This window comes from Pipistrellus hanaki (genome assembly GCF_964339955.1).
Source record: "Pipistrellus hanaki genome assembly, chromosome: 7".
Taxonomy (NCBI): domain Eukaryota; kingdom Metazoa; phylum Chordata; class Mammalia; order Chiroptera; family Vespertilionidae; genus Pipistrellus; species Pipistrellus hanaki.
The window spans coordinates 60,180,936-60,194,359 of NC_140509.1; the positions used below are offsets into that span (position 1 = coordinate 60,180,936).

The 13,424-nt window shown below is 35.2% G+C and overlaps 1 protein-coding gene across 4 annotated transcripts in view; it reads right to left on the bottom strand.

Annotated features, from left to right (window-relative positions):
* Positions 1-13,424, bottom strand: part of STXBP5 (syntaxin binding protein 5) — a 125,448-nt gene that overhangs the window by 80,219 nt on the left and 31,805 nt on the right. For all 4 annotated transcript variants that reach the window (XM_084889291.1, XM_084889292.1, XM_084889294.1 and 1 more), the window contains exons 5-7: positions 12,236-12,370; positions 9,186-9,249; positions 2,438-2,521 (exon numbers count right to left, since the gene is read on the bottom strand). In XM_084889291.1, coding sequence (XP_084745417.1) covers positions 2,438-2,521; positions 9,186-9,249; positions 12,236-12,370 — 283 coding nt within the window. The remainder of the gene's footprint in view (positions 1-2,437; positions 2,522-9,185; positions 9,250-12,235; positions 12,371-13,424) is intronic.

Genomic DNA, 13,424 nt, shown 5'->3' on the forward strand with positions numbered 1-13,424 from the left:
AACATTTCAATATTACTTCCACTACAGATGGCAGACAACAGTAATACTGTATAATTGAATAAGACAGTACATTTTGTAAGATAGTTGATAAAATTATTACATATTGAACATTAAGTGATTTACAGTTTTTTTCTCTTATATTAAGATTTAAACAAGCATGAATTTACCACTCTGCAGTAATATATCTAGACCTTGAATGTCAGTGACTTCTAATATCACACAAACTAACATTCCACTGGATAGAACAGTAACAGCATTATCTATTAAGTAATCTTGCTAAACGTGAAAAATGAACCTGAATTTAATCAAGTCTCAATAAACTATCCAATTTATAGGATATATGAGGGTTAAAAACAGGTTAAACATAATCGAATGCAGCCAGAAAAATCCCTTCTTTGGGAGACTATCTTCAACAAATAAATTGGGGGGGGGGGGGGGAGAGGGGGGGGGGAGAAGAAGAAGAAATGAGGTAAGAAAGTGAAATAAGAGAAGAGTCACATCAGCCTGTGGACTGAAGGGTCCCAGGTCTGATTCCAGTCAAGGGCACATGCCTGGGTGCAGGCTCCATCCCCAGTAGGGGGCATGAAGGAGGCAGCAATCAATGATTCTCTCACATCATTGATGTTTCTAACTCTCTCTCTCCCTCTCCCTTCATCTCTGAAATCAATAAAAATATATTAAAAGAGAGAGAGAAGAGTTCAACAGTTTAAAAGAGATTTCAAAGGTGTATCAATCAATCACAATCAATCTATATTTGAGTTTTAAAATAAGCAACAATAAATGTCTACAGCAAGTATTTCAAACAGCCCAACCAATATAACAGTATGTAAAAATTATTTTAATAAAAATTTCGTAACTTAATTTTTATAATATCCTGTTATACATAATCTATCTACAGTACACACACACACACACACACACACCCCGTATTTTCCGGTGTATAAGATGAAAGCTAAACTGTGTTCTAGTAAAAAGCCTGCTCAGATTGGCCAGAGTCAGAGAGGCGGTCTATTAAAAAAAGAACTGGTGTTGCCTCGGAAGTGGGGGGTAGTCTTATACAGCGAATATAGGCCTAAACCTATGTTTTAACTGTAAAATTAGGGGGTCATCTTATACGCCCGGTCGTCTTATACACTGGAACATATGGTATAAATAAAAGTCATCACCTATGACGTGCACTGACCACCAGGGGGCAGACTCTCAACACAAGAGCTGCTGAACTGCTGTGAATTGGTAGCTGCAGTTCTTGGGTGATACACCCAGAACCAGAGAGGAGGATTCTGGGGTGTGTTGCCGGAGAACTGCCCTCTCGCAATCTGGGACCCCTCAGGGGATGTTGGAGAACTGGTTTTGGCCCAACCCCCATAGGCCAGGCAGAGGAATCCCACTAGTGCTCAAATCCATGCACCAAGCCTCTAGTTATTAACAAACTACAAAGTTCACTAATGACTGATTACTATAATCATGTTGCACTCATTTCCCTTATGCATCTTACACGCAGGCACACCATTTCTCTCCACTAATACTAGCAGCGAATATTTCAGCAGCTGATTGCCAAATCATTAGTCTTGTACTGGCTTGTTTGGTGTGCGCAACAGGAAATATTTTGCTTTCTGAGAACAAGAAAATAGGTTTATTTGCGTTACCCTTATTAATTTGTGCAGTTACTCACTGTCTGGTAAATTAATGTTCAAGAAAAAAATATTAATTTTTATTAAAATGTTCTATTATTTTACGTTAATGATTACTCATTTATTTCAGCCCTGTGTATTCAGCATGTCTATCAAAATAAATGTAAGTTTCTGTGAAAATTGAAGCTTCTGCCCTAGTCAATTTGGCTCAGTGGATAGAGTATCAGCCTGCGGACCAAAAGGTCCTGGATTCAATTCCGGTCAAGAGCACATGCCCAGGTTGCTGGCTTGATCCCAGTGGGAGACATACAGGAGACAGCTGATCAATGATTATCTCTCATCGTTAATGATTCTATCTCTCTCTCTTCCTCTCTGAAATCAATAAAAATATTGAAGCTTTTGTTTTTTTGCGACCCACATAAACTTAAATCTTGTTTATTTGGCTTGTGTTAGCCTTTGAGTCTGACATGCTTGGTCAACAGCATATTACGATCATTCATATAAGATAAAAATACAATTTTATTAATTTGCTTATAAATGTATAGAATAACTGCAAAAATACATGAAAAATTGGTAACACTAGTACCTGGGGTAAGAAAGAGACTGGATGGCCAAATGACAGGGGTGGGAAAGAGAATTTTTTATATCTTTTGAGCTATATAAATATATTATCTATTATAGAAAAAATTTTGTATTTATTGCAGCTATAAATGTTGCCTAAACTAAAATTAGCAATTAAGTTCTTAGAAAACCTGTTCTGACCTAGAGAAATGACAACATTTTTTTATTAACAAAAATGTTATTACCTCATCATATGTGTATCTGTAGTCGCCTTTTTTTGATTTGAGGTCCCATAAAACTACTGTTCCAGATTCAAAGCCAATCAAAAGCTGGAATAAAAGAAAATGACACATTACCTAGGAATGGTAGTAATCATATGAAGCATTTATTTTCTGACAAGATAACAATTATCATTAATATGCATCTAATATAAAATTAATGTAATTAAACATCTGCATTGCTAATTACTAATCACATAGATCACAAATGAGAATACTATATTTCATATTTACATGCCTTTTATGATTAGGGGCTCAATATTATCATACAAATTTTTTTGAGAGAGAAAACTACCATTTTGAAGTCCTCAGTGTACATTTTAATTAATATAATAAATTAGCAGTACAATTTCACATTTTTATGTGCTTTAAAGTTCACAAACTTTCCTAATTCAACACATTATCAGGTAATCTCATTTATTTATCTACATATTAATTAGTTCTAAATTATATCCAGCCTAGATCCTTTACATGAGATTTAGACTCATAATTCCAGTTGTCACATCTCCACTTATCTACTCAAGAAGAACCTCAAAGTAAATGTTTCCAAGTGAATTCATTATTTTCTTTCTTACTCTCGTCTGGTTTTCTCTGTTGCAGTGTCTCTTTCACTATTCTTTATCTCAACATTCATTAAGTTGCTCAGGCAAAAACCTGGGGGTCATGTTAACTCTGGGTCCTCCCCTCCTCCCCCTCATCAGGTAAAATCATCAAATAATTTTAAAATTACATTCTATCATCTCCCTAACTTACTTTCCTCCATCTCCAATAACTTACTCCAAGACACAAGATCTCTGGAATTATCACTTTATAATGTTTGTAAATGTCAAATTGCTATGTTGTATACCTGAAACTAAATGAATATAATACTGTATGTCAACTGTAACTGGAAAAAAAGACACAAAGATCTCCTTTCTGGTCTCTTATTCTCCCTGATTCCAAGTCTTGCCTTCCTTTTTAACCCATTCCATATTGTGGTTAGAGTAACAGTTCTAAAATGTAACCCTGATCATGTCATGTATGCTCTTATTTAAAACTTTTTTAGGATAAAGTCCAAACTAAATATGACTTTAAAAGATTCATCCTGGTCTGTCTTCTGCTTACCTCTCCAGCTTTATCCATTACTGCACACTCAGTACCCAATACACTCCAGTCCATCTTTTAATTCATGCTCTCTCTTACCTTGGAGCCTTTGCACATGCTGTCTTTCTACCTGGGCCACTCGACTTGAATGTCAATGTTCTGCTAGACTAATCCTACTATCTCTTCAGATACCCTCTGAGCTATCACTCACTTCTTCTGTGAAGCCTTCCTTGACCTACCAAATGTAAGCCAATGCCTTTCCTATGTGCTCCAACAGTACTCTGTACTATTTTTCATCTGAAGGGTCACCACACAATATAATAATGGCCCTTGTCTTATCTGAATTATCTTTTAGACAATGACACTGGTCTATTTAAGGAAGGATTGATTTTATCCTATTCACCATCATACTTGTAACATAAGACACAAGAACTGATCCATTGTAGATACTTAATAAATCTTTGTAAATGAATAAATTTTAGACTGGAATGCATGTTCATGCCTTACAAACTGTGTACCACTTATCCAACTTCTGCTGTCCACCTAATATTTTCCAAATTTCAGTATTTCCTCTGCTTGAACCTCCTCCCCTTTTATTTACTAAAGAGTGTTCTATTCATTTTTAAGTATGAGTTTAGTTGCTTTCTTGGTTAAGCCTACCCAATTGCTCTAGAAAAAGAGATGCAACTACTCCTATACAAGTACATGCATTTCACCTATATGTCTCTAATAGAGGCCTAATACATGTTAGACACTCAACTAGTTGTTTAATGAATGCATAATTAGTAGGTAGTTGATAACCATTTATGTACTCTAAGATATGAACAAAATTTGGGGAAGAACCAGTAATTTTAATGAAATATCAATTTAGTAGATTTCAGACTACAGTACATTTATGGAGCCAGTCATTGAGGCTAACAAAAGAGGCGTTCCCACAATGGCAGGAAGTATAATTTCTGTAACCCAAACACTTTTTTTCCCAGGCTGTCTTACATAGATACACTTTCTAAAAAAAAAACTGTATTTGTTTCCTTTAACTTTTCCTAGTCCTTCCAAGTATCTTGGATATGTGATTATGTCACTTTCTGATGAGGGAAGAAAACTTCAGAAATAAAAAGAGATGAAAAAGGATGAAACTCAAGAACTGATGTACAGTATAAACAACACTGGATTGCTCAGCACTAAGCTCTCAGATGTGCCATTTAGTGGCCATGTAACTTTAATAATGTTACCCCTCCAGGTCCCAACTGGTGCATAAATTTGTGCACTGGGCCTCTAGTTCTCTCATAAAAAGCATCAGTGCATACAATGACTATGCATACAGCTCTCTACATTAATAACTTATCTATATCTTACAGAGAAAATACAGTACAATGGAGAGGACTCTGGAGTTGAAACCAGTGAAATCAGTGTTCAAAATCCCAGTTCCACCAATATCTAACTTTGTATTTCTTGACCACATAATACTTTCAAGTCTCTGCCTGATCATCTGTAAAACAAGAAAGATATCTCACTAAAATTTGCTGGGAGGATCGGATGAAACAGTGTATTTAATGTGTCAACATAGTGTCTGACACAAAGTAAAATTCAATAAATGGTAGTCAATATAATCTATTCTAACATCTTAATGTTTCAAAGATGTTGAATGAGATTAACTCTGGGAACTAAGGAGAATTAATATAATGCAAGTTTCAAAAAGTGAGGATGATATAAACATTATAATTTATTTTCGCAGTGAATTAAGAATATATTGAGCAGTTACTATTTATACTGTACAGACAGCCCTTGGGTTACATCAGACTCGACATACAACGTTTTGTGGTTATGTCGCCATTTCCCATTTATTTACAAAAAGAAAGTTCATCATTTCAACATATGTACATATGTGCTTTATGTTTTTTATTACTTATTTACCACAAGTAAAGTTCAGGAATTGTTATCTTTCTTTTAAAATTTTTTTTACCGTTTCACTTCATTACTGTTGTGTACTGTATGTGCTCCATGTGAGTGACGTAGGTGCTTATGTAGGTGTGTTTCGACTTACAGTGAAAATCATGTTATGCCACGCTGCAGAAATGGATCTCTGAAATAACTGGAGGACCTACTGTATTCTGAATATGATGTGAAATGTAAATCTGCAAAAATATTACCTCTGTGTTCATGAAGCTTTTTCGAGTTCACATATACACACATTTCTAATACAAGGCAATATGTGGCAAATATTGTAAAGCTTACATTAATAAGGCGCTAGCGAATTTAGAAGTGGGAGAAAGCATTTTCTTTCAGAATTATCTGGGAAAATATCATGAAAAAATTATTTAATCTGAGTCTTAAAATGAGGGTAGGACCCAGCCAGTGTGGCTCAGTGGTTGAGTGTTGATCCATGAACCAAGAGGTAGCCTGTAGGATTCCTAGTCAGGGCACATTCCCCAGGTGCAAGCTTGACCCTCAATGCGAGAGACAGCCAATGATGATGTCTCTCTCTTGTTGATATTTCTATCTTTCCCACTCCCTTCCTCTCTCTAAAAATCATTGATTATAAAAAATATAAATATTTTTAAATGAGGGTAGGAATTCAATGGAAAGAGAATATCATTAAATAGAGCTACCTAAAAGAATTCCAAACAGAGAGACTCACATAAACAAAGCATGAAGGCAGCAAAGAGCACTCACAAATGAGAAACAATAATTATCTGCTTCAGTACAGCATTTTGGTAAAGATGTTCTGAAAGATAATGAAGCCCAAAGCTACAGTTGAAGAAACTCTTTTTGTTAGATACTGTAGAACCACTAAAAGCTTCTGAACAGGAGAGAAGAAAGATTAAAATGGCACTCGAGGAAGACTGATCAGGAAATGATTCAAGAATGAGTTAGAATGCCTCTAACTACCTTGGCCATAATGTTCTGTAATAAAAAGAGACACTGAAAAGGAAGGATTTAAATGATCTAGTGACCAAGTCAAAGTAGAAGGAAGGAAAGTTTTCAATTCTCCCCACCCTGCCTCTCACCCAAAGGCTTACCTTTCAAACAAGTATGTTGTACCAAAGAAAATAAAGTGAAGATACAGGTTACTGTAACGTGTTTCATGTAGTTTCTCTCAAAACATACAATTTTATATATAAATATAAGCTAACTCTAAATAGTACAGCTACCCCTTTGTTTTCCCAGTGACAAATAAAAGAACAGTGTTAAACAATCTATAGGCTCAACTACTCCCACGAACTGAGGAAAGGAAAAACCTGGGTAAAGTGCTTCACAAAATTTCTAAATTTCATTTCACTGATTTCCGATAGTGACAAATTTCCTGGTATTTACATAGGTTGACATCATAAATTTATATACACAGACATTCTATCTTTAAATAGAAATTCCTGACAGATTGGTTGGATTGGGAAGTAGAAATCATGGAAAAGGAATTTTTATGATTTTTAAATATATTTAACAAAACTAAATTAACAATAGCTAGATACTGCTTGCATAAAACTGGTTCCTGGTTATAAAAACTTAAATAAAATTTTAAAAAATTCTACATTATTAATCTAAGCTATTTTTTTCTTCTCACAATTTTTAAAAACAAATTTGGAAGGTATAGTCATTGAAATTTTTTCTTTTTTTATTTCTTTATTGATAAAGAAAGCAATCTTTGCACTCCCCATTAAATACCAACAACATACTTCACAGACCTAGAACGATACAGACCTAGAACGAACTCTCCAAAAATTCATCTGGAATAAAAAAACAAAAACAAAAACAAAAACAACAACCCGAATAGCTACAGCAATCCTGAGAAAGAAGAACAAAGTAGGAGGGGTCTCAATATCAGATATCAAGCTGTATTGCAAAGCCACTGTTTTTCAAAACTGCCTCATACTGGCACAAGAACAGACTTAAGACTAATGGAATAGAATAGATAACCTAGAAATCAAACCAAACCACTATGCTCAATTAATATTTGGCAAAGGAGGCATGAACATACAATAAAATCCAAACAATCTCTTCAATAAATGGTGTTGGGAAAACTGGAGAGATACATGCAAAAAAATTAAACTAGACCACCAACATACACCATACACAAAAATAAACTCAAAATGGATAAAGGACTTAAACATAGGTCGGGAAACAATAAAAATACTAGAGGAATCCACAGGTAGAAAAATCTCATGCCAAAGGAATTTCTTCACTGATACTGTTCCTAGGACAATGGAAACTAAAGAGAAAATGAACAAATGTGACTACATCAAACTAAAAAACTTTTCACAGCAAAAGAAACCATCAACAAAACAAGAAGAAAGTCCACTGCTCAGGAGAACATATCTGCCAATGTTATCTCCGAAAAGGGTTTAATTTCCAACATTTACAGGGAACTCATACAACTTAACAAAAGGAAGATAAATAATCCAATCAAAAAATATGCAACAGATACTTTTCGAAAGAACACATACAGAAGGCCAGGAGACATATGAAAACATGCTCAAAGTCATTAATCATCTGAGATATGCAAATCAAAACAACAATGAGGTACCTTCTCACACCTGTCAAAATGGCTATCAATAAATGAACAAATGACAAGTGCTGGTGAGGATCAGAGAAAAAGGAATCCTCGTGTACTGTTGGTAGGAATGCAGACCGATGCAGCCACTGTGGAAACAGTATGGAGTTGCCTCAAAAAAACTAAAAATGGAACTCCCATTTGACCCTGCGATCCCACTCCTAGAAATATATCCCAAGAAACTAGAAACATCAATCAGAAAAAATATATGCACCCCTATGTTCATAGCAGCACAATTTACAAGAGCTAAGATTTGGAAACAGCCTAACTGCCCATCAGCAGATGAGTAGATTAAAAAACTGTGGTACATCTACACAATGGATTACTATGCTGCTGTAAAAAGGAATTCCTGCAACTTTTGCAACAGCATGGATGAAACTGGAGAGCATTATGCTAAGTGAAATAAATCAGTTGGAGAAATACAAATATCACATGATTTGACTCATTTGTGGAATATAATGAACATAAACTGTTGAACAAAAAGAGATCTAAAGACAGAGAATCATAGATCAGACCATCAAACCTCAGAGGAAAGGCAGGGGAGGGTGGGAAGAAAGGGAAGATATCAACCACAGACAATCTAAGCTGTTCCTGAAGAAAAATTTAGGGAAGATAAGATATACAAACAACTCTAACATGTGATTTTATAGTATTGCTACAAAAACTGTACAACTAAAGCACTAAAAAGAATTCAAAATCAAAAGAAAACAGTTTTTGTGAGGAATATGAGAAAATCTGGGAAAATATTTTAAGTAAGTAAAAAATAAGTTAAAAACCTTTATTTTAATTTTTTTATTAAATTATTATCTGTGTATATCTCTTACCATTGCCCCCCCCAAATAAATTAATAACCTTTAATTGCTTCTATTAAACTTAACTTGTTTTAGGGTTCTTTTATTGTTGTTCTTTAAAATTGTAAATGATTCTAATTCTTTCACTTGTTCATAATGTACAAACAAGGGCTATAGCCTTTGTTAGTAATCTCAACTTTGCAAGGTGTGTCTTGAATAGTTTGCATATTAAAAAAATACCAAAATTCATACATTTAGGTTAATAAATATATGTTTTAGAAAAAAATTCTACCTTTCCTTCATCCATTGGATTATCACTTATATGTACAATAGGTCCTGGATGAGACTTAGATGACCTAAAAAAGAAAGATTAATAAAACTTTTTGTGTCATCTAAAATTTTAAATACAATTATATATTCATCACAATAAGAATAATGAATGAAAAATAAAGATATATTTATAAAAGGTATAAATGTTTCAGTAAGTGATCAATTACAGATATTTAGCTCTTAATATGAATTGAAAAAGAAATAAGAAAAACATAGTGACTGTTAAGTTGATACAAGTAAGAAAAAACTACAATTAATTAATTTGGATAAATATAAGTACTTTGTGTATACAAAAGAATCTTCAACTTAGTATTATAGCACAGAAAATCTATTCTCATGGTAGAATTCTCAGAGTTAATATTTTTAAATAAAGTAGCATCTAAAATATTGCAATCTTGTTTTACTTAAATCTAGCCTCCAATTAGGGCATTTTATCCAGTTCCATAGTTCACACAAAAAGTAGAAAAAAACTATATTATCTTAAAAAACAAATTAACAAAAGTAATGCCACCTATACTTGCTCAGAAAAAAATAAGTCAGGTAGATAAAAATGTAGCTGTACTGAGGTTTATACTGCATGAATAAGCACTTATCTATTCATAAACTCAACAGACTAAAAGACTAGTCCACTTCATGAGAGACATTTGTGAAACCACAAAGACAACTACACCAGAACTACCCACCAGATGCTATGATCAACTCAAACAACGGACCAAGAAAACCCACACCTGTATCAAGGGATTGATATCTATATATGTATAAAAGGCTAATATGCAAAGTGTACCCTAGAGAGTTCAACCATGAGACCCAGGAGTTCGACTGCTTGCTCGCTCTGATGTATGCTGATCACCAGAAGTTGGTGCAGAACATGGTGGGTGACCAGCAGTGGTGGTGCGTGGGTGATGAGGAAAGGAGGAGGTGGGGAGGTGAGGAGGCAAGGAACTGCAGTGGCACGCAGGCAGTGAGGAAAGGAGGAGGCAGGAAGGCAGGGAGGTGGGGAGGTGGGACCCTGATCGGCCCTGATTGCTGGCCAGCCCTAAGGACCCTACCCATGCATGAATTACATGTGTTGGGCCTTTAATATGATAATAATGTTCTTGTTACAAGAAACAAAACCAAGCTTGATATGCTATTACAGCTGTACACACTACTTAAAAGAGATGCCACAAATTTATCGCCATGTCAAAGTGATATAAAATTGTGGAGTACAAAAATTCAGGTCTATTTATTTAAAAAGAAAAACAAAACAAAACAAAATGAAAATGAATCTTGCCGATTTTCTTAAATTTTTATGTCTAAATTATTTAAGAAAAAAACAGAGATAAGGTGCAAAAATAAGATTCTAAGACAAGAGTAAAAAGTTGAACTACCGTGTTTCCCCGAAAAATAAGACATCCTCCGAAAATAAGACCTATTTACAGGTTTCCTTCTGAGTGAAATATAAGGCATCCCCCCCGAAATTAAGGCCCCCCTAGGCTGTCTCAGAATGCTATTGCTAAACATGAGAGATTTGGTCCACGATTCTGAAAGAAATGGAGTCAGGAAATTCAGGAATTGGATTGTTATGATGATGTTCCAGAAGATGATGACATGATCGTCATTGAATAAATGAGTAAATTCTTGATACTGTAGGATTCACAGTTTGTCTGGTTTGTGTTGACAACTACCGTACTGCCGTACCATATACAGGTAATAAATTTCCTTTATTTTCATTTAACAATAAATGTGTACCATATTCTTCTTCATGGAAAAATAAGACATCCCCTGAAAATAAGACCTAGTGCATCTTTGGGAGCAAAAATTAATATAAGACACTGTCTTATTTTCGGGAAACAGGGTTAAAGTTAAAATCCTTACAGCCCTTGAGCTCATCCAGTTTTCGTTGTTGTTTATTATAAAATGAAAACAATCATCATTATATCAAAATGAAGGAAAACTGTCAAGTGAATTTTGCAATGTTACATGATAAATATTTAGACTACATTTGCTAATTGTTAAAATATATCAGGTAGTAGTTTAGATCAGTGTTTTACAAAATTGGTGGCAACACATTAGTGAGTCATAAAATCAATTTATTGGGGCCTGACAAGCCTATGAAATAAAAAGAATTACAAGATTAAAAAAACAGAGCATTCATGGACATAGACATGGATAGGGCAGCGGGGATAAATGGTGATGGAGAAAAAAGATAAAAATAAGACTATTTTCACCTAATAATATTTTTTTCATTGTGCAACAGTTCATACATATGTGAACACATACTATTAAGTGTGTCCCCACCCAGCACGGGCCAGGGATGTGATACGCTGGCGGGGCTTGATTGGGGTGGGGTTGGCCAGGTCTGGATCTCACATGATTTCAAGGCTCGCTTGGGGGGATGGCGGGGGGGCGGAGAGGGGGAGGAATGGGGCGGGGGGGGGGGGCGAGGCAGGAGGGGGGGCAGGGAGCTTGACTCTGGTTCCTGAGGCCCACCCCAGACTCTGACAGGAGGGAGGAGGGAGCCAGATACCTGCATACAGCAGGGCGGCAGAGGTTAGGGGCATCAGGCTAGCAAGCAAGCAGTTAGGGACATCAGGCCAGCAGGCAGAGGTGATTAGGGGCAATTAGGCAGGCAGACAGGCAATGGAGCCTAAACAGGCAATGGAGCCTAAACTGGCAATCGGACATCCCTCAAGGGGTCCCGGATTGAAGAGGGTGCAGGTTGAGCTGAGGTACCGACCACCCCCTATACGTGAATTTCATACAATGGGCCTCTAGTAAATAATAATACAAGGAAATAAACTTTGTTTCATATACTCACAACTATAACCCTACTTTTGCCCAACCCCTGTATATAAATCATTTAAATGTTCAAAGTACCAACAGTACCAATACTTACAAAAGACTAATCTATATTTGATATCTAGAAGGTCTGACAGATATTTAATTCAGTATGAATTTAATGATTAGTTATTATATAATATCATCTATGGTATTGATACTTTTAGATACATAAGATTTGCTCAAACTCACAGTTCAATGGCTTTATTCCACATAATGACGTAGCCTGAGAGGGTGAAGGACTCCACATTGACAATATGTATGTTACCTCGTTCAGTGCCCACATAGAGCCATTTACTCTGGAAAGGCAAATGGCAAAATGTAATCCTGCAAGAGAACATATATTTTAAAAAATTATTTTAAGATGTCTGTTATATTTTATTAATTGTATTAAAGAGTTAATCATGATATATGTAACTTATGAAAAGCAAATATGATACACAATTGTGATTAATATTTATTTATTTATTTATTTATTTTATTTATTTATTTATTTTTAAATATATTTTATTGATTTTGTACAGAGAGGAAGGGAGAGAGATAGAGAGTTAGAAACATCGATGAGAGAGAGTCATCGATCAGTTGCCTCTTGCACACCCCCTACTGGGGATATGCCCGCAACCAAGGTACATGCCCTTGACCAGAATCGAACCCGGGTCCCTTCAGTCCCCAAGCCGACGCTCTATCCATTGAGCTAAACCGGTCCCGGCTAATATTTAATTATATTATGATAAACCATCAAATTTACTCATTGTGTTTAATTAATTATACTAATTAAACTTAGCTTAGTCAAAGGCCTTACAGTAAATAGACAGGGTGGCATGATAGAAAGAAGACAAGTTTTGAAGATAAAGCAGTTATCCCTCAGTATCCTTGAGGGATTCTGTAACCAGTTACCTGAGGATATAAAAATCCATGGATGGCCTTATGTAAAATGGCACATTTGCGTATAACCTACACAATTCTCTTGTATATTTTAAATCATCTCTAGATTAGTTATAATACTTAACAATGTAAATGCTATATAAATGGCGATTATACCATATTGTTTAGAGTATAACAAGAAAAAAAGTCTGTACATGTTCAGTATTGATGCCACAAACGTTGTAGGCCTGTTTCTTTCCTGAATATTTTAGATCTGTGGTTGGTTGAATCTGCAAATGTAAAACCTATGGATACAGAACCCATGGATACATAGGGCCAACTATATGTTTTAAATTTGACCACATCATCCACTAACTATTAGTTTAGGCACATCCAGATGTAAGCTTTAAGCAACAAACTATGAGTATAATATCCACATCACCCCCACGTACTACTATATTCCTCAGGAGTTATTAAATACTAATATCTCTTAGGATCCATGCAAAATGTCTTCCTA